At 41.6% G+C, this 22,327-nt stretch overlaps 1 protein-coding gene across 9 annotated transcripts in view; it reads left to right on the top strand.

Moving 5' to 3' along the window:
* The first annotated feature begins 2,272 nt into the window (after positions 1-2,272).
* The window catches only part of mfng (MFNG O-fucosylpeptide 3-beta-N-acetylglucosaminyltransferase), a 55,658-nt gene continuing 35,603 nt past the window's right edge, over positions 2,273-22,327 (top strand). For 8 of the 9 annotated variants that reach the window (XR_004552655.2, XR_004552666.2, XR_004552665.2 and 5 more), the window contains exons 1-2: positions 2,273-3,806; positions 19,250-19,295. Coding sequence is in view for 6 of the 9 variants with exons in the window: in XM_034089782.2 (XP_033945673.1) it covers positions 3,432-3,806; positions 19,250-19,295 (421 nt within the window). In the remaining 3 variants the exon portion in view is untranslated. Of the gene's footprint in view, positions 3,815-19,249; positions 19,296-22,327 lie in introns of all 9 variants that reach the window. The other variant, XM_034089801.2, reaches the window with a different exon arrangement.

The raw sequence follows: 22,327 nt of genomic DNA, 5'->3' as shown, positions 1-22,327 counted from the left end.
ATAGTTGAGTATCATCCGCATAACAATGAAAGTTTACAGAATGATTCCTTATAATATTGCCTAACGGAAGCATATATAATGTGAACAAAATAGGTCCGAGCACTGAGCCCTGTGGCACTCCATGGCTAACTTTGGTTTGCGTGGAAGATTCATCGTTAACACGTACAAACTGAGAGCGTTCAGATAGATAGGACCTAAACCAGCCTAAAGCAGTTCCCTGTATGCCAACTAAGTGCTCTAGTCTTTGCAATAGGATATCATGGTCGATAGTATCAAATGCAGCACTAAGATCGAGCAAAACAAGAATAGAGACAAGTCCCTTGTCTGAGGCTATTAGAATATCATTTGTGACTTTAACCAGAGCTGTCTCTGTGCTATGATGTGTTCTAAAGCCAGACTGAAAATCTTCAAATAAATCATTGTTTTTTAAGTAATCACACAACTGTTTTGCGACCGCTTTCTCAAGAATTTTTGAGAGGAACGGAAGATTAGAAATAGGTCTATAGTTGGCTAAAACCTCTGGATCGAGGTTGTGCTTTTTAAGAAGCGGTTTTATCACTGCTACTTTGAATGATTGTGGAACATAGCCTGATAATAAAGACATATTCATAATATTTAATAAAGAAGTGCTAATTAATGGAAAAACTTCCTTCAACAGCTTAGTTGGAATTGGGTCTAACATACACGTTGATGGTTTAGAAGAGAGAATCATTGAATGTAATTGTTCAAGGTTAATGGCTGAAAAGCATTCTAGTTTACTATCTAGTGTAATATTAGAACTTACGATTTCGGGAGCTGTTGATAACACTATACTGGTCGAAGGCAAGAGGTCATTAATTTTGTTTCTAAGAGTAACAATTTTATCGTTAAAAAAGCACATAAAATCATTACTACTGAGTGCTAAGGGAATAGAAGGCTCAATCGAGCTGTGGCTCTCTGTCAGCCTGGCTACAGTGCTGAAAAGAAATCTTGCATTATTCTTATTCTCATCTATTAATGAAGAGTAGTAGGCTGCTCTCGCTTTACGCAGTGCTTTCTTATATTCATTGAGAGTAATATGCCAAATTAAACGAGATTCTTCAAGTTTAGTGGAACGCCATATCCTTTCAAGTTGTCTAGACTTTTGCTTTATTTTGCGGGTTTCGGCATTATGCCATGGAGCTAATCTATGTTGTTTTATTTTCTTCTTTTTCAAAGGAGCAACATAATCTAATTTTATTCGCAGCGCATCTATAGCACTATCAACAACATGATCAATTTGGGGTGGTGTACATTTTGTATAAGTTTCCTCCCCTACATGCAGACATGCTATCGAGTTAAGTATTGGTTGAATCTCTTCCTTAAATGTGGCTATAGCACTAACAGATAGGTTTCTGCTGCAAGAGCTTTTGACTAATGCTTTGTAGTCTAGTAACAGTACTTCAAAAGTTACTAAGAAATGGTCGGATAAAGCAGGATTATGCGGTTCGACTAATAGTTGCTCAATTTCAATACCATAAATCAGAACAAGGTCGAGAGTGTGATTATAACAGTGGGTTGGTTTATTTACACTCTGACAGAAACCAACAGAATCTAATATAGAGTTAAATGCAACAGTAAGGTTATTTTTATCATCGTCAACATGAATATTAAAGTCACCTACGATAATTACTTTGTCTGTTTTAAGAACCAAAGTTGATAAAAACTCAGAGAATTCTGATAAGAATTCTGAATAAGGACCTGGTGCACGATACACTGTAACAAATAAGATTGGCTGCAAAGTTTTCCAGGTCGGATGCGTAAGACTAAAAACGAGGCTTTCAAAAGAGGTATAATTACATTTTGGTTTAGTATTGATAAGTAAACTTGAGTCAAAGATTGCTGCAACTCCACCTCCTCGGCCCGTGCCTCGAGCAATATGAGTGTTGACATGGCTGGATGGAGTGGCCTCATTTATGCTGACATATTCTTCATGTCTCAACCAAGTTTCAGTGAGACAGCATATATCAATATTATAATCTGATATTAAATCATTTACCAATATTGCTTTAGATGCTAGAGATCTTATGTTTAAGAGACCACATTTAATCTTCCTGTTTTGTTGCACTGTAGTAGTTGTTACATTTACTTTTATTAGGTTATTATGTATGACACCTCTATTAGGTTTTACATTAAATTGTCCTTGGGCAGACACACACACCGCTAATATTGGGTATTTTATTGGGTTCGGGATTCCTATGGGTGACTGCCTAGGAGAGAGCGCAGAGAAGCGTGTAAGACTGCGACTCTGCCTCCTGGTCTCAACTCCAGTTTGTCATGGATTACGTCCACAAAGCCCTGAAATGTTTGCCGAAATGAGATCTGCACCTTTCAAAGTAGGGTGAATGCCGTCTCTCTTAATCAGACCAGGTTTTCCCCAGAAGGCTGTCCAATTATTTACTTCAAAGCCTCTTTACTTTGACTTGAGGAAAGAAGTTTAGTCAGTACTTCTACTTCTACCAGAGTAATTTTAAACACGAGTATCTGCACTTCTACTTGAGTAAAGGATGTGTGTACTTTTGCCATCTCTGATTATCAGCCAAGTAAAAATGTACTGCGATAAAAACCCCATGTTTGCGATTTACAAGTTCACGTAGTTTCACAGTGTTTTTGGATCCATCTGTTCCTCTCCGAGAGCCGTGACAGTGACTGTGAGAGCAGAAGAGGAAGGAAGAGGAAGGAAGAGGCGGAGCTTTCTGTGGTTTGCTGTTTCTGGCTGAGTGAAACACATGACACCAGGCTCAATAACGGGTGATAATAGGTCGTTTGGTGCATGGCTTATTATTCATTCATTCATTCTTGACTTGTGACTTGAATTGGGACTCGTTTTTGGACTGTACTTGGACTTGTCTTGTGACGTGGGACTTGGCTTGCAAGTGATTACATTATATGGAAAGTCTAAGGGTTCAAATTTGAGTAGTTTGTAAATTGCGAGTCAGAAAAACACATTCTTCTACAAATTAACTATTTATTTTTAATTTAAAATACAATTTTGATTTAACACTCTCAAACAAAAGCCCATATTCAAACCGGAAGTAGAAAAGTATGATCACTGTTGTGGTTTATTTTGAAATCCAAACAAGGAAGTCCCGCTATTGAGATTGTGTGAGACTCGACACGGTGACACTGTGGGCAGAGCTGAAACTGTCAGGTCAAACAGATGCGAGTGACTTCAGACAATTAGAGGAAACGCCTCGTGTCCTCATGGAGCCTCTTTAAAACCGGCTGTTTTGTTTTGAAGGAATTATTACATATTTTTGTAAATAATAATTATTCAGTAAATTAGCAGTTGATTAATGAGGAAGACTATTGATAAAAGTCCGCGACAAAACCAAACCAAAAATGAGGATTTTATATGAGAGGACAACGACAATCTTTCCATGACTTACGGAATATAAAATCATATTTCCACCATGCAGAAGAAGAAATGGATACGTCGGAAGTTGCCTACCTGTATTTGCACCTTCTTCATCATCCTCTATGTGGATTTCCAATTACGCAGCAGCAGCCTCCCCAAACTCAGCGTGGCTCACCCTCTGGTTCCCGGTCCCCTCCAGCGGTCCATCCAGGAGGCTCCTTCCCCGGCCAGGCACGCACAGATCCCGGGTGGAAACAGCAGCGACAGCACGGCGGGGGACGAAGGACACTCAGACTCTGAAGACGCACATGTCACTCTACCGGAATTAAAGCTGGAGGACATCTTCATCGCGGTGAAGACCACCGGGAGGTTCCACGAGACGCGGCTCGCGCTCCTGTTGGAGACGTGGATCTCCAGAACCAAAGCGCACGTGAGTGTGTGAGTGCGTGTGTTTCAAGTTTCAAGTTTAAAGGCTTTTATTGTCATGTGTGCACAGTGGAATTATGAAAATGAAATTCTTGGGTCACAGGCTCACCAACACACACAACAAAACAGATACAATAGTTCAGGTAAATAAAATACAATACAGGCTACTGTAATAGAAACAGTGCAGAATAGTCTTACATGTAATTAGAATATTGATGTATTTGAGTTGCAAACAGATGAATGTTATGGTTGTTCTTTCAAAAGTTCAAGTGTTTAATAATCTTATGGCCTGTCGGATGAAACTGTCCCTTAGTCTGGTGGTTTTAGACCTGATGCTGTGTGTGTGTGTGTGTGTGTGTGTGTGTGTGTGTGTGTGTGTGTGTGTGTGTGTGTGTGTGTGTGTGTGCGTGTGTGTGTGTGTGTGTGTGTGTGTGTGTGTGTGTGTGTGTGTGTGTGTGTGTGCTGCTCTGAAAAAGGCTGCCGCTGTCAGCCAAAACCACCTGTCCATATGTCCTAGTCGAAGCAACATTGATCTGTGTATATTGAAATATGTCTAGATTTACTAGAAGAGACTGTTTGTTTAGATATATATCAATATATGAAATATAATATATTTGAGCCATAATTTGCTGTAGGCCATATGATGACATTAATCTCACTTCCTTCCTGTTTTGAAGTCGCAGTTGCATGATGGCTGTTAACAGAGAAGTTCACTTCCGGAGTGGTTTGGTCGGTCAATTAGAATTAGTCGACTAATCGAGGATTGAAACGATGATTAAAATACCTCGCAATTCAGTTTTCAAATCAGTTTTTCCAATTTTAAATCGTATTGGACTAAATTCTTATTTTTTTAACTTTATTTTCTTTTTTGGACGATGACATCTCTTTGGGTTTCAAACGAATGAAACGATAATGAAAATAAGTTTCGATGTTATGCCGCTTCAAAGAGTGTCAAAACCATACACTTTTTGAATTCAAACATACACAAAGAAATATGTCAATAGGTGTTCTTACTTCGCCTGCAATACCAAGGGACGTAGATCATATTTAATGTTCAAAAATAAAATTGTCATCACTTTTTAACGGTTAACTTTGGCTTAAAGACTCCATTCAAGGTCATTTTGAAGATAGCAATTGACAAAAGTGAGCTGACGATGCTCAGTAGGGAAGTCTTTGAGATATCTGTTGTTTTGCCGTCTCTAGTTTAAAATATTTCTTTACAGATCATCGCAACATTTTGAAATACACGAGATGTGGTATTATTTAAGCCCCTGTCACACTGTCCCGAAATTGACACCCGATGGACACACGATAAAGGACATTTTCAAATTCGGCTGTGATCGGGACGTTCGTGAGGGCATCTAAGCCATCGTGTGACCGCCGGTGGAGTTTCTCAGGCTCCGGCAGCAACTTCGTGAGCGGCAACTTCGTACGGCACTCGTGAGGGCATCTTGTCAAGTCGTGTCATCTTCGTGTTATCATCGGTGCATTCGCCCTCACTCTGATTGGGGCGAATGCCCGATGGCACCGAGGATAACACGATGCCCTCACGATGGCCTTACGAAGGGCAACATGGACACACGAATTCAACACGAAAATGAACCTTCTCAAGGTCCTTCGGCTATTTGTTGGCATGCCAAAGATTTTGCCACCGCTCAAGAAGTTGCTGCCGGAGCCTGAGAAACTCCACCGGCGGTCATACGATGGCTTAGACGCCCTCACGAACGGCCCGATGTTGCTACGATCACAGCCGAATTTGAACATTTCCTTTATCGTGTGTCCATCGGGTTGTTTTATTGCACAACAAAATCATGTAAACATATTATGTAAATAACCCAATTTGTGTTCTGTGAAACTAAAAAGGATATAATATATTATTTTGAAGGCGAGTTGACAGGAAGTTGTTGTTGCTATGGAAACAACATTACGGAGAAAACGTAATATCTTCTACATATAAAGACGGATAAAGTAAAGAACAAAGTCTGAAGATATCAGTGCAGTATCATAGTACTGTAACATAATTCTTTTTGGTGCTTTCGTTGCAGTTGTATGTCTTAAATGTAATGTAAATGTTGCCTTCGTGTGGTTCGGGGCCATCTTCGTGCGAAATTCACAATTCCATATTCGTGTGTCCATCGGGTGTCCACTTCGGGACAGTGTGACAGGGGCTTAAATGCAGAATTTCAGGCCAATTGTTCTCCTCATCTTCGAGGCTTGCTGGTGTCACATTGTTAACTAGTAACACACAATGATACATGTGAAAGGTAATTTTAATGAGGAGTAGAAGAAAATAAAGAATAGAAGGAACACAAAAGTTAATATTTTATTAAACATTAAACACTTTCAACAAACCCACATTTTACTTGACCTCTCAGGGAAGCTTTGATACTCGAGCGGCTTGTTAAAACAAAACACACACTGCTTTTCCACGAAGGGTATCTTGAAGGTCGTCTCTGATCCGCAGAGGCTTCATTATTCCAACCTGGCTGCTGAGCTCAGAGCTGAGTTCCACGTCAGGAACAAGACACGAGGGGAACTCCAGTATCTTGTTGTTTCAGAAGTAATCTATATATTGAAAGCACTGACACACAGACCCAGCACAGGATGCACGCATAAAGAACAGAGAGCAATGTATAAATACACTGGTCCATCACATGCTACATGAATGACCGTCTTGCAACAAACACGTCTTTCAATACTTGACTTCATTTCCTTAACATGCATGTTGGGTGAATGGAACGAATTTGAAGTGTGAGAACATTTCAAACAGTGATCTCGTTTTCTTTTTCACATAGGGGTTGATTTGAAATAAGAGGTATTATGTTATCGGTGAAAGAGGAAGATACTGTTAGTGTGTTCCTCTTGGAAAGGCAAAGGCGCAGTTACTTCATCTTCACTTTTAGAGAACAAACAACCGCACGCACGCACGCACGCACGCACACACACACACACACACACACACTCAGGAAGCCGTGCATGCAGGTTGTCTGGACTGAAGGGAAGCAGCCGCTGTGTAGATTCTGTTAACAATACTGGAACGGAAGCAAGTCACAGAACAGGAAGTGGAGGCAGATTGCAGAACAGAAAGGATCTCATCTTACCTCCAACCACACGTACACACATGTATTCACACTCACCCACACACACACACACATCACAAGTCTTTGTGGACTGGAACAGGGTGACATGTGTTTTCTAACCGGCTCCACAGCTGCCTTCAGCTTATCTGCCGAGAGCCGGAAGCAGGAGTGTTGCGACATCCATCTTCCCCTAACAACCATGGTTCTCAACATGGTCCGGAGCCCCTGGCCAGTTCTCAGTCCTTGTATAATGTTTATTAAAGCGCTAATAATTATGTTTACCATGTAGAATATCTAGATGATGGGATTTTAATACATTTGGCGGTTTAGTCGGGAACTCGTAAAAAGCACAAATTGGAAAATTGCCATAGTGGTGGTGATAAAGTGGATCGTATGCCAATCCATCTGTTGAGATATTCCACAGAATAAGTGAACACTTTGGCAAAGGTTTGCTAGAGGAAATGTTGAAGAATCCATATTTGTTTAGATATCTATTTAAAAGACAGACAATGTCAACCAGTGGCGCTACGGAAAGAGATCAGCAAGGTCATGAGGGTTCATCATCTGGGGACCATAAATGTCTTGGCATGCCAATCGATCCTGTAGATATTGCTAGGTGAAAGCTTTGGCACGGGAATGCGAAGGGTGCGGGGGTGACTGTGGCGTTGGCAGACTGGTTAGTGCGTTCGCCCCCCACTCATTTTTTTTTTACAACGTCTCGTGAGTAATGTGCAGTACCGAAGTCCAACAGAGAGGCAGCAGCTGCGTACTGCGTAGCCTTCCTTATGTGCTCCGCAGTACCTGAGCGTGCTCCACTGGCACCCGGTCAACAACTTCAAAATTCTGGGCTATATATAAAATTCTCTGGCCCGCGAAAGTGTCTATTGGATACATTTTGGCTCTTGGACAAATGTAGTTAGATCCCTGCTTTAGCACCATGAATGTCCAATAATTTGGCATCCATATTGGCCAAGATATTTTATTAGAATTAGACAATGTAAACCTGCTGGTAGTACCAGAGAAGAACGTCACCAAAGTCATGATTGTTCTTCATCTGGAAACCACATTTTGTGCCAATCCATCTAGCAGATGTTAGATATTTCAAATAAGTCAAAAGTTGAGGTTGTTGGAACAAAATAAGTCATCCTCTGGGGACCATGAATATCTGTGCCAAAAGTCACGGCAATCTATAACATATTTGCCAAGATATATTTGATTAAAAGCCAAAAATGTCAAACTTCTGATGGCGCTGGAGGTGAAGTTAGGGAATCACCAAAGCCACGAGGGTGAATCGTCTGGGCACCATGCATATCTGTGCACACTCTTATCGCAACATAGTGAAGACATTTAATTCTGGAAGAAAGTGAAAGACTGACTCGATACATTTTTTTAAAAAGATGTCTAGTAGGGATGTCCCGATCACCTGTTTTTGCTCCCGATCCGATTCCGATCATTTGATTCTGACAATCTGCCGATACCGATTTTTCCCGATCCGATCTTTATGCAATGCATTAAGAAAGAAAAAGGTAACAGATAACGGCTGGTCATCCAACGCGATGAATTCAGCTATCTTGGCTGTTATTGTTTGGCCTTTTCTCTGTTCTGGGGCAGTTTCTCTTTCCTTTTGAAAGTCTCTGAAAGTGTCGGTTGCTTCAGTGCCGTTACCTGAGTGGCCGCTGTGTACTCGTCGTGTTGTTGTTGGTGTTTGTTTCTCAGGCGGCGTGTTAGATTGGTCGTGTTGAACGTAGCTCTGTTCTTTCCACCACGCGGAACCTCCGCCTTCCAAACATTGCATCTGGCTGTTCCACTGCCTTCGCTTTCAATTTTATAGTACTTCCAAACTCCTGACATTTTCTCCGTCCCGACTCCCGAGTCATCAGCTGAACGTAGCCTCTCGTTAGCTTGCTGCTACTATCAGACACTGCGCCCACTCTGTTGCTTTGAGAGGAATAAGCAACCAGGTCTGAAAACAAGCCCAACAGAAGCAACACATACATGATGTTGTGTAATTTTAAACCAAAACTAAGTCCTCAGGATGACTTTAAGATGTGAACAAGGTCATTTTTGTTTTGTAACATTAAATAATAATAAAAAAATTATAAAAAAAAAATTCCCGATCCCTGATTTTTTTCTCCCGATTCCGATCTTTTGAAAATCACGTGATCGGATCGGGACATCTCTAATGTCTAGTTCAATATCAGCTGCATCGAAGAACAACATGATATTGTCTCGATGTCTCCAGTCGACCACATCATGCACATGTTAGAAACCTGAGTGGAAAGATCGCCTACTAATCAACACAATGCATCTCAATTATTCATCCGTGAACAAACAAAAACTTATATCCGGCACGTTGTGGTTTTAGAGGAAGTTCCATGCTGTTGCTGTTTTGTCTTTTGATGCTAAGCGAGGCTAGTTGTCTTTGGCTCCAGCTCCACATTAAACATACAGAAACGATATATCAGTTATATATTGGAGCACAAGTGAGTAGGCATTTCCCATCCAGACACTCCAATATATTAAACATTAAAATGAACAGACATTAAACCTGTGCAAATAAAATCTTGGGTTATTGGCTTTAATCCACAAGCAACCCGATAAATCTACAGGAAATGATTTTCCTCTCTTTGCTCAATTACTTTCATCAAAGTTTGCTGAGGCGTCCCAAAAAAAGGGCCTCAGTGGAAAGACGTGATGCCAGATGATAAAGCCAGATTCTCATCACACCGCCAAAGCATCTCTGAAGTATTGATCAAAAACCTTATCGAGACATACGGCAGTCATTCTGTGCCATGAGGCTGTACACATCTAACGTAATGGCCTTTCACAGCGACACAACCGGCTTATGCAGTTCTGCCTGACCTCAGGAAATGTGCTCTGAAACTCTGTTTACGAGACGCGCCATGCTGACAGTCGGACATTTTTGTTCCTCGTCCTTGGATGACTGATTTCAGTTTAGCTAGTTTAGTTTTGCTCAGAGAGGAAACTGTGATGGTTTCCCTTTCTCAGGGTTTTAGGCAAGTTTATTTATACTTTGCAAAGTTGTGCAATAGATACGCAGAAGTCCGATTTTGCGTGCATATGATACGCTGATATTGCACCTCAAACATTAAAACAAAGAGCTCTGTGGCTTCAGGCTTGATCGCCGTTCCAATGACAGTTTTAATGTTTTCAACACAAGGCAATTCAAAGTGCTTTACAAAAAATGAAAGACATTAAGAAAATGGCATTTAAAATCAGTCATTAAAAAGAAAAGCGAATAAAATAAACATTACAAGAAAAAGTACATGGAGAAAAGTTACAGTGCAGTCTAAGATGTGAATAGTTCAATTAAAAGCAGCGACAAAAAGAAAAGTCTTCTTGCTGGATTTGAAAGTAGTCAGAGTTGCAGCGGACCTGCAGGTTTCTGGGAGTTTGTTCCAGATGTTTGGAGCATAATAACTGAACGCTGCTTCTCCATGTTTAGTTCTGACTCTGGGGACAGAAAGCTGACCAGTCCCTGAAGACCTGAGAGATCTGTCTCTGGGGACAGGAAGCTGACCAGTCCCTGAAGACCTGAGAGATCTGTCTCTGGGGACAGAAAGCTGACCAGTCCCTGAAGACCTGAGAGATCTGTCTCTGGGGACAGGAAGCTGACCAGTCCCTGAAGACCTGAGAGATCTGTCTCTGGGGACAGAAAGCTGACCAGTCCCTGAAGACCTGAGAGATCTGGATGGTTCATCATTTAGCAGGAGGTCAGAAATGTATTTTGGGCCTAAACCATTCAAAGCTTTATAAACCAGCAGCGGTGCAATAAACGATACAGCAGCTTATTGGGTTAGGGTTAAATAAATGGCAAAGATATGTATAAAATAAACGCATTTAAGATACATTCACAGCCAATGTAACGTCGGAGAAAATTGTAGAAAAAAAAATGTATTTGACATACGTTCATAACAAACGTAACATGGGCGTATCATATGCACGCAAAAACGGACTTCTGCGTATCGAGTGCACGACTTTGCAAAGTGGTGTCATTTGTACGCAGACTGAAGAGATCAGGCTGGTTCAACACAAGGCAATTCAAAGTGCTTTAGAAAAATGAAAGACATTAGAAACTTTGAAAAGCAAAGATAATGAAACATGAACAACTCAGGTTCATGAATAAAAGTTACAGTGCAGTGAAAGATATAAATATATTTGTCGTGGCCCATTCTTGTGGGATATCTGAAGCGGTGCCACGTCAACAGGGATCCGCTTCTTCTTCACACGTTAAAAACCATCCAAATGAAGCTCTGTAGGCGCTGATTTCTTTGCCTTCCTCGGCCGATTTATTTACTTCCATATATTTAAATAAACAAAATGATCAGTGAGGTCAAAGACTGTTCCGATTCCCCGTTCATTGCTGGAGACAATTTCCTCCCCACGCTCAGTCCCGCCCCTTCCTTATATCACGGGCGTGGCTCGCAGTAAATCAAAGTGTTTTCTCCGAATATTTAATTCGGTACTAATACATAACTGGAAAGAATATATTAAGATCTAAATTAATAAGACAATAATACACTCATTGTCAACACAGAAAATGGCTCTAACAATATTGTTAGTGCCATGTATGGCTCACCAACCTTAAATGTGAACACGAATACGGTTGAGATGAATTATTCTTCAGTTGCGCAACAACAATAATAATATTGGAGTACAACATCACCTTCTGACACAGCAGCCGATCGCGGAAATGCCCCCGACAAAGTAGAAGTTTCACACAGCCCATATAGCAGCTGTAATGGCCACACACTCATTTCCCCCATGTTTAACGAGCACACGAACATCAGAGCAACGTATGTTCCAGAGGTCGAAAGGTCATTATCTCATGACGTCTTTAGGAGTCTTGCAGGATATGAATGATCCAATTAACAAACTATATATACGTTTGCACATGAACATAATTGTCCTTACATTAACTAACACACCAACATCCTTATCGTTTCTTAGCTAATGCATGCTGGGTATTGTTAACGGTAGTAAAACCTGAGAGCAGGATTAGCTGAAAAGAGTCCAAGGAAGCTTATAAAAGTTACCAACATTTAATTAAACAAAATAGTGCGATGATATACAGATGAGATTTGCGAGTGGAGGCGCTCTCCCCATCCAGTCGCGTGTGTGTTGGGCACAAACCTTGAGACCTCAGAAATCGGGAGCATTTCAAAACCACCGCGGGGAGGGGGGGGGGGGTGCTAGTAGATCGTCGGAGCTGTATTAGCTTAACATGCTTATTGTAGTTGTAAGTGCACTGTCTTGATGGAGCGTATGTGTGGGCTGGACCTGTGTTATACAGGAGAGGAGTGAGCAGGGGGGAGTTTTGTCGATTCTTGTTCTGTTTTCTGTGACTTATCTTCCTCACCCTCTCAGACTTTCAGTTGCACGCGCTACTAAAGAGACGCGCTACTAAAGAGAGGCGCTACTAAATAGACGCGCTACTAAAGAGACGCGCTACTAAAGAGAGGCGCTACTAAAGAGACGCGCTACTAAAGAGACGCGCTACTAAAGAGACGCGCTACTAAAGAGACGCGCTACTAAAGAGAGGCGCTACTAAAGAGACGCGCTACTAAAGAGACGCTCTACTAAAGAGAAGCGCTACTAAAGAGAGGCGCTACTAAAGAGAAGCGCTACTAAAGAGACGCGCTACTAAAGAGACGCGCTACTAAAGAGAGGCGCTACTAAAGAGACGCGCTACTAAAGAGACGCTCTACTAAAGAGAGGCGCTACTAAAGAGAAGCGCTACTAAAGAGACGCGCTACTAAAGAGACGCGCTACCATGGAAACCAAACAATGGTGTAGCTGTATTAAAGTCAGAGTGGAAGCAGTCGTGAGTAAATCCAATTTTGTCAGAAATCGGGAGAAATGCGGGAGAAATATGACCCCGGGAGGAAACCGGGAGAGGGCCGTGAAATCGGGAGTCTCCCGCGGGAGGGTTGGCAAGTATGGTGTTGGGTCAGCGCAGGTTGGAGAAGAGATCGATTCTCCCTGTCCATCACAGGTTATCAACTGTAGTCTTCTCCTATTGGCCGGCGTCGACGGGGGCGGGTCCGAGGCAATTCTCGTCGTGTTTTCTGGTGTTAAATTACAGCATTCTAATGTCTGTGGTTATTTAAACATTCCCTAATAACAATATTTCAGCGTCAATAAATGAGTGTGTTTAGTGTACTACACCACATGTCATTTCACTTTCAATTCACGGTTTCAAAACGTAGCATTCGCCACATGCTAATGCTAACCGGAAATGACGAGATTTACTAGCGGAAACCGGAAGTCATGTGTGAACATTCGGTTTTTTGAATAAAACATATTTAAATTAAATACAGTGTATTTAATTTAAATTACGCCATATCAACATTGATTTTAATTTCTTACAATATGAACCACTAACTAACAAGACTTTAACTGTATTATATCTGAGGAAGACCACCCTTGGACTTCCTCTGACCTTGGCCTATTTACTTACATCTTGTAATAATTGCGGAAGAGACGATAAGCCTCTCTAAATCTGGAAACTGTAATTCAGTAACATAGTTATATTGAGAAGGTCCCAGTCTGGCATAACGATATCAATTAAAATCAGCTGCAAAAAGAAAAGTCTTCAGTGTAGTTTGTTAAATAGGGGAAGTGCATTATGTGTAAATAGGTATGGAAACAATAGGGATATGTGCAATTTGACGGACACTATGCATAGGTGCAATAGGGAAGGTGCAATATTTGATTATGTATGTGCAATAGGGAAAGTTCTGTACCTGTATGTTTCTTGTTTGTTTCTTTGCCATGTGATATGTGATCTCTGTTCTGTATCCGATTGATTGACCTGAATGTTTTACGTGTATTATCTCGACGCCCAAGACACATCTCTCCTAAGGGAGACAATAAAACTCTATCTTATAATTTCTTATCTTCAGCCTGGATTTAAAAGTAGTCAGAGTTGCAGCGGACCTGCAGGTTTCTGGGAGTTTGTTCCAGATATTTGAAAATACCCCTCACCAAATTCTCACATTCCTCTACCCCTACTCCTCCCGTGAAATGATAGTTCCTTTGGCGCTTTTCTAACCTTTTTATATTCCTTTCATCCTTCTCTCTCATCCATGTCGCATCCCCAGACATCACGTTTTCCCTGTTTTACTGTTACCCGTCTTTGACCTTTAAACCACTTTTCTTTTCAATTCCCAGAAGTAGGATATTCAAACGATGGATAAATGTCTGTATTTTTTATTGTAGGTGTATTTTGCTGGAGATAGTGGAGGTATTTATACTCCTCCTCTTGGGATGGACAAAGGTAAAAAGAAAGCGTATTATGTATGGATGGATGAACTTCAGTCGGTACATTAAAAGTGTGCTTGAATAGACGATGCTTTCTTTTATAGTGCAGTAAAGAGAAAGGAGATTACCTACGAGGCAGTATAGTTGTTTAAGCACACAAACTGCTTTTCACATTTTCCTTTTCAGTCATTTGTAAAGTTGTGTCATCATTTTCAATTACAACCGAGCAAAAATTCATCCTTTCACGGATGAACGTCATGGTGGTTGAAATCCCTGGAATAACAGAAAGAGGATTGTGACTTTTTATCAGACGGCAGCTCCCATTAACTTTGCTTCATGTTCTCTATATTACTGGAGCCTGTAGGGCATATGACCATATATGTATAAAGATAACTTTACACAGTGTTAAAGTCGTTCATACCTTAAATCGCTCCACATCTGAGTCATACAAAAAAACACGGAACAGCCGTAAACAACCTAAATTAGCTATTACTAAATCCGCTATTAGCCGTTTTACTATGTGACGACCTAATGATTTAAATAGGGGCTATTTAGGTGTTTGTTCTGGGTAAGTAACTATATATGAAAACTCCGTTATTGACATAAATATGAAGATGGATTATCAGTAATCATTTCAGACACATTGGATTAACCTTCAGCAGCGTTTTTATCGTTTTAATGCCATTGAACACAACTTTTGATCAGAACACAGCTAAGGTAAGACAATGTCCCGTTTTTGCGCCGTGTTGTGATGTCTGTGTTGGTTTCCCATGTCGCGAGTTCTGATCGCTCAGTGGTGATACTTATACCCCTAGAATCCGTGGAATCTCAGCTTGCTAATCGATATCTGGTTTGTACAGATCCGATATGTAATAAGGGTATTTATACCTAGAGTTCTGTGTGTTAGCATTTTTTCGCTCAGGACTCATTTAGACACTTCTTGTGAGATTTGTGTTTTGACGGTAAAATTGTTCGTATCGTCAGTTAGCTGATTCGATTCGCTCACTGCTTTCTCACTGCGAAACACCCAAAAAAAATCACATGTGACAAAAGTGTCATGTTTTTGTATATGTAAGTTACAGACTTCTCTTCCCCACCGTAAGTCTATCAGAAACAGTGTTGTTGGGCCTATCGGCATCACGTGACTTAAACAGCGGTAATTCCATAATTGGCTTTAACCTGTCAAGCCCGAGAGACCCCGGTACCGGGGCCCTCCCGCAACATCTTGCAGGAAACAGTGTCTGAGGGCATGTTCATTTAATAAACTACGAATGTTTTATATCCACGTAACGGGAAGAAACTCATCTAACGCTGAGCCTCTGAATTAGCAACGAGCGAAAAATGCTAACAGATGACTGCACCGAAATTCACTCACAAAACCTTATTATTCATCTTTGCTGCACATCCAACCCATCGTTTCACATCGTGAGATGACACAGAATCGATGGTTATCCTCATTATCACTCAATGATACGAACTCGCGGAGATAATGACAAGAACAGACATCAAAACATGTGGCGCTAGGTAGCTAAAAACACTAACATGGCTCACCTGTGTCTTTTAAAACGATAAAAACGCTGCTGAAGTTAATCCATAGGTTAATCCAATGTGTCCCTGTCCCTTTGAAATGATTTCTGATAATCCATAAGCAATAAACCTCCTTTTCCATTTCTAGATGTCAGAGCTAGAGACAGCTTCACTCTGGTGCAAAACTGTGTACGCGAAGCCCCCACCTTTTAGTTTTAGCATGTGTGTGAGCGGGGAGATTCCCCTTCGATTCTATTGGCTCTACCGGTCAGAAAGAGATGTCAATCACCAAAATCGACCAATGGGTTCCAGAGAGGTCAAATGTCACTTGTTTTGCATCAATCTTGATACAGGGTACTTATTATATGTTGTACTTTGGATTCCTAAAGCTGTTAGTCTCCCTTACCATCATCCAAGGGTAGTTTTCACTATAAGTAGAAAAGAATTGTTGGACGGACACTATAATTTACAGTTTTTTACTTTGTTCAATCTGAATTTTCTTTTAAATAAAAAACATCTATATTGATTCTGACTTTTCTACATCCAACTCACAGGTTTATCATTGCTTTGAGAAAAAAGATTATTAACGTAACCCTTTTAGAAGGGAAGATAAGGTCATTTGTTCTGGGAATGTCATTTTCGAGCCTGAGACCTGAAACATGGGCTCAGGGCTAAACAGGTTCAAGCCCAGCACTCTTCCTTCACCGATCAACATTGGCGAATGACGCTTGGGGATTGTATAGTTTGTGTTGCTGACCTAAAGATGATCACTGTGAAAAGCATTTTCCAAACACACCGTCAGTTCAGCCGGATCAAACGCCAGGTGGGGGGCTAAGCTAACCCAGCTAGCATCTGAGGCTATTCCACTTCAGAGCCTGCATCTGGAGGAGGAAGGAAAATACAACAGGGATGAAAAAGCCGAGGCTAAACCAGCAAGAGATAAGAAACTGCTGCGCTCACATCTTTGCAGACTCCTGCCATCCCAGATAAAGCTGTTGCACGGGACAGAGAGGATTAGATGGACTTTACTAAAGTGTTGTGGTGACTCTCCAATGTCTGGAAAGACTGAGCATATCTGTAAAAGGACAACAACAAAAAACTCTTTCACATTGTGTTTCCAGGTCAGATTTTGTCCGTTTGAATACGTACGTTCAACCATTAATTCAGCCTCTATAAAAGTCTGTATATCTTGTAAAAAAAATCCATCAAAAACATATCAGCCTTGTGTCTGAGCAATGTCCTGAACATCGAATATGAATTGTTACCATTTCATTTATAGGTACAGGGTCCATGATAGACTGAAGCACTCTTTTGTGCACCAGTCTGTCCTAAAACTAAATACAAGATGAATACCAGGTCAAGTGAAGGGTCTTGAACATCTTGTCTTCAGTGATTGTTTTTTTCCTAGTTTCTTGTCTTACATATTTGTCCTTGATGATATTGCAAATGGAGCTGCTATAAAGCAAACATCATATATTTATGGTAATGAATAATGTATCCTTAATTCTCGATAAAGCTTAAGTTACTTTGTCCCCATATTGTAAAGAGGTCCTCACAATGTGTGTGAACAGATAACAGGCCTACTCCAACTCTTACACAGAGACATATGTCCAAATATGTCCTCACTGCCTAGGTCTTAAAGTCATAGCCTTACAAAGATAGTAAAACATATACACATCTGTATGAAACAGAAGCTCTGTCGCCCCCTACTGGATGGCTGAAGAACAATTTCCAGCAACAATTGAATTTATCCACTCTGTCCCTGTCAACTTTCTGAACTCTTGTAAAAGTCATACAAATAACAGACCGACCGATTATTCTTTAGAGGTATTCCTGGTAGATGTTTCTAACCTGACCTTGTAATCCAGGGATTACATTCAACAGCAGGAGCTGCCTGACAAGCAGTCTGGAAAGCTTCTCTCTCACTGCATGTGTCATACGCACGCACGCACGCACGCACGCACGCATGCACGCACACACACACACACACACACACACAGTCACATCTCTTGATATTATCTAACTTCCTCACCTCCCTGCCCGCAGCCTCACTTCCCGCCACTAGGAGCGTTTGTTTCTCTGCGATCATTCATACATCTCAGAAACATTTTCAGTTTTCTTTCATGGTATCCAGAAGTCAGAAAGTTGAGCTGCTCTGAGGTCATGTAGTGCCTGTCTGGTAGAGGAAGTGTAACACAGGTCAGCCTGAGGAGCAGCAGAGATGCATTGTTCACAAGTGGCCTGGTTTCCTTCATGCACCATAAAGATGTGTTCAGAATCAGAATCGGTTTTACTACCAAGTAGGTTCACACATACGAGGGATTTGCTTTGCTATCAGTGGTGGGTACAACAACACAACAAGAAGAATATTCTAACTGGTTGTCGACTTGTGAAATGTTGGAGAATTCTTAAGGAATGACTAATTATTTTTTATTTTAAGTAGAAAATCAGCAAATTTGAGCTTTTTCAAAATAACTTCCATTGTGTAATCACGTTTTACTTCAAGTGTTTTGGATTAGATTTTTTTTTTGTGTGCATTGATTTTTGTGTGTATTTATCTTTGCTTCTGTTTATAATATTAATAAAAGCAGTTATACATTACATATAACAATATACATTATTACAATATGATTATTATAATGCATACCATACCATACAGTTATCTGCCGCTTGGGAGCAGTGGTTGAGATGTTTTTTAAAACAAGTTTAGACCACAAGAGGGCAGTGTTGTACTAGATATGTATTTAGGTGTGTGTGTGTGGGTGTGTGTGTGTGTGTGAATAGAGACTTATTTAACTCGTATATCTCCCAAAGACCGAAATTACTCTGCCATTTGGTGCTCCCAGGACCACTTTGGATCATGAATGTGTGTGTGTGTGTGTGTGTGGACTAGCATTACTATCCTTGTGGGGACCTACATCTGTTTACATAGTCACGTGTGGGGACTCGCCTCCCTTATGGGGACAAAATGGAGGGGAATCATTAATTTTAGGGTGAAGACTTGGTTAGGTTTAGGGTTAGGCATGTGTTGGTTATGGTTAAGTCTCCAGGAAATGCATGCATGTGTGTGTGTGTGTGTGTGTGTGTGTGTGTGTGTGTGTGTGTGTGTGTGTGTGTGTGTGTGTGTGTGTGTGTGTGTGTGTGTGTGTGTGTGTGTGTGTGTGTGTGTGTGTGTGTGCGCGCGCGCGCATGCGTATATGCGATCAATATCTCCAACGAGACACTAATCACTCATGGATCCACTTGGGTCCTGAAATCTTTCCCATGTGGACGAAGAAGACACCGAGCTAAACGTTCCCTATTCCTCATTCATGCATACATTCGGAGAGAGGAGATAGTGGGAGTATGGATTTGGATAGTATGGATTTGGTGTGTGTGTGTGTGTGTCTGTGTGTCTGTGTCTGTGTGTGTGTCTGTGTCTGTGTGTGTGTGTGTGTGTGTGTGTGTTGGTGTGCGTGTGTGTGTTTGTCTTTACTCCAGAACGAAGTGCAAAAGAAGAGAAACAATCAAAGAGTAATTTAGAGATCTAATTCTCTCTCTGTGTGTTTCGGTCTAGACGTTCCTTTTCACCGACACGGAGGATGAGGATTTGCAGTCAGAAGGTAAGCCTCGTCTTGAATCCAATTTAAAACACATTCTCATTTTTAGGTTTAGATTTAGATCAAAATCTAATATACACATCCTGTGTGTACTCTAAGCCTTGGGCTATTTATCTTAGTTGAAATGCAAAGCTTTGCAGAGCTGCTCGCATTTCTTATTTTGTTCCGCCTGTCCACTCTCTTCCCTTTCTTTATTCTCCTCTCCTTTCCTATTCCCCCCCCTTCTCCCTTAATCCAATGTTCCCATGTATTCTCTCGTGCCCTCCTCTTTGTCAGCAGACTGCATGAACTCTACTGCCATCATTATCTTTGTATGAGATCACATTCAGATTATAATGAGCTTATTAATTACTGAGTTAGAAAAGGTACTCTGCAACATAATACCTTCAGTCCTTTGGAAAGAGATGAGCTGTACTGTACTTAAGTAAATTTTTCTGGTATCAGTACTTTACTCTTTATTATTTAGGTCTTTGACACTAATACCTGTACTTTCTACTTCTTACATGTTGAACTCAAATACCTGTACTTTCTACTTCTTACATGTTGAACCCAAATACCTGAACTTTCTACTTCTCACATGTTGAATCCAAATACCTGAACTTTCTACTTCTCACATGTTGAATCCAAATATTACATTACATTACATTGCATTTAGCTGACGCTTTTATCCAAAGCGACTTACAATAAGTACATTCGACCAGGAAGACACAATCTTGAAGAAAACAGAATCATAAAGTACATCAGGTTTCATAGAGCCAAGCATTTCAAGTGCTGCTCAACTGGCTTTAGATAAGCCAGTTATTTATTAGTATATAAGTGCTCTGTTAGCAGTTCTTTGTTAGTCATTCGAGTTTTCAGTCTGCGCCGGAAGGTGTGTAAGCTTTCTGCTGTCCTGATGTCAATGGGGAGCTCATTCCACCATTTTAGAGCCAGGATAGCAAACCCACGTGTTTCTGCTGATGGGAACTTGGGTCCCCCTCGCAGTGCGGGTGCAGCGAGCCGTTTGGCTGATGCAGAGCGTAGAGCACACGCTGGGGTGTAAGGCCCTGTCACACTGTCCCGAAATTGACACCCGATGGACACACGAATATGGAATTGTGAATTTTGCACGAAGATGGCCCCGAACCACACACGAAGGCAACATTTCATTACATTTAAGACATACAACTGCAATGAAAGTACCAAAAACAATTATGTTACAGTACTATGATACTGTACTGATATCTTCAGACTTTGTTTTTTACTTTATCCGTCTTTATATGTAGAAAATATTACGTTTTCTCCGTAATGTTGTTTCCATAGCAACAACAACTTCCTGTCAACTCTCCTTCAAAATAATATATTATATCCTTTTTAGTTTCACAGAACACAAATTGGGTTATTTACATAATTTTGTTGTGCAATAAAACAACCCGATGGACACACGATAAAGGAAACGTTCAAATTCGGCTGTGATCGTAGCAACATCGGGCCATTCGTGAGGGCATCTTAAGCCTTCGTATGACCGCTGGCGGAGTTTCTCAGGCTCCGGCAGCAACTTCGTGAGCGGAGGCAAAATCTTTGGCATGCCAAAAAATTGCCGAAGGACCTTGAGAAGGCTCATTTTCGTGTTGAATTCGTGTCAATTTTGCCCTTCGTAAGGCCATCGTGAGGGCATCTTGTTATCCTCGGTGCCATCGGGCATTCGCCCCGATCAGAGTGAGGGCGAATGCACCGATGATAACACGAAGATGACACGACTTGACAAGATGCCCTCACGAGTGCCTTACGAAGTTGCCGCTCACGAAGTTGCTGCCGGAGCCTGAGAAACTCCACCGGCGGTCATACGATGGCTTAGATGCCCTCACGAATGGCCCGATGTTGCTACGATCAGAGCCGAATTTGAACATTTCCTTTATCGTGTGTCCATCGGGTGTCAATTTCGGGACAGTGTGACAGGGCCTGTACAGTTTAACCATGTCCTGGATGTAGGAAGGGCCAGATCCATTCACAGCATGGTACGCAAGTACCAGTGTCTTGAAGTGGATTCTAGCAGTTACTGGAAGCCAGTGGAGGGAGCGGAGGAGCGGCGTGGTGTGGGAGAATTTAGGAAGGTTGAAGACCAGACGAGCCGCTGCATTCTGGATGAGCTGCAGAGGTCGGATGGCACAGGCAGGTAGACCAGCCAGGAGGGAGTTGCAGTAGTCTAGGCGTGAGATGACGAGAGCCTGGGCCAGAACCTGCGTGGCTTTCTGGGTCAGCTGGGGGCGTATCTTCCTGATGCTGTAAAGCGTGTATCTGCAGCAGCGGGTTGTAGCAGCGATGTTTGCAGTGAAGGACAGGTTGTTATCTAGGGTCACTCCCAGAGTCCTTGCAGTCTGAGTCGGGGAAACAACAGAGGGGCCGATGTTGATTGTCAGGTCAAGAGTGGGACAATCTTTTCCCGGAAGGAAAAGCAGTTCAGTTTTGTCAAGGTTGAGCTTGAGATGATGAGCAGACATCCACTGAGTGATGTCAGCTAGACAAGCAGAGATGCGTGCGACGACCTGGGTCTCTGAGCGGGGAGAGGACAGAATGAATTGGGTGTCGTCAGCGTAGCAGTGGTATGAAAAACCATGCGGGCTAATGACAGATCCGAGCAAGTTTGTGTACAGGGAGAAGAGGAGGGGACCGAGAACAGAGCCCTGAGGGACCCCTGTAGTTAATAGACAAGGGTCGGACTCGGACCCTCTCCAAGTTACCCTGTAGGTGCGGTCTTTGAGGAATGAGGTGAGGAGGGAAAGTGCAGAGCCTGAAACTCCAAGTTCTTGGAGAGTGAAGGAGGATCTGATGGTTCACCGTGTCGAATGCAGCAGACAGGTCCAACAGGATACCTGTACTTTCTACTTCTTACATGTTGAACCCAAATACCTGTACTTTCTACTTCTTACATGTTGAACACAAATACCTGTACTTTCTACTTCTTACATGTTGAACACAAATACCTGTACTTTCTACTTCTTACATGTTGAACCCAAATACCTGTACTTTCTACTTCTTACATGTTGAACACAAAT

Source organism: Pseudochaenichthys georgianus, chromosome 1, assembly GCF_902827115.2.
Source record: "Pseudochaenichthys georgianus chromosome 1, fPseGeo1.2, whole genome shotgun sequence".
NCBI lineage: Eukaryota > Metazoa > Chordata > Actinopteri > Perciformes > Channichthyidae > Pseudochaenichthys > Pseudochaenichthys georgianus.
The sequence above is the reverse complement of the archived record's forward strand: the minus strand, read 5'-3'. Positions and strand labels throughout refer to the sequence as shown.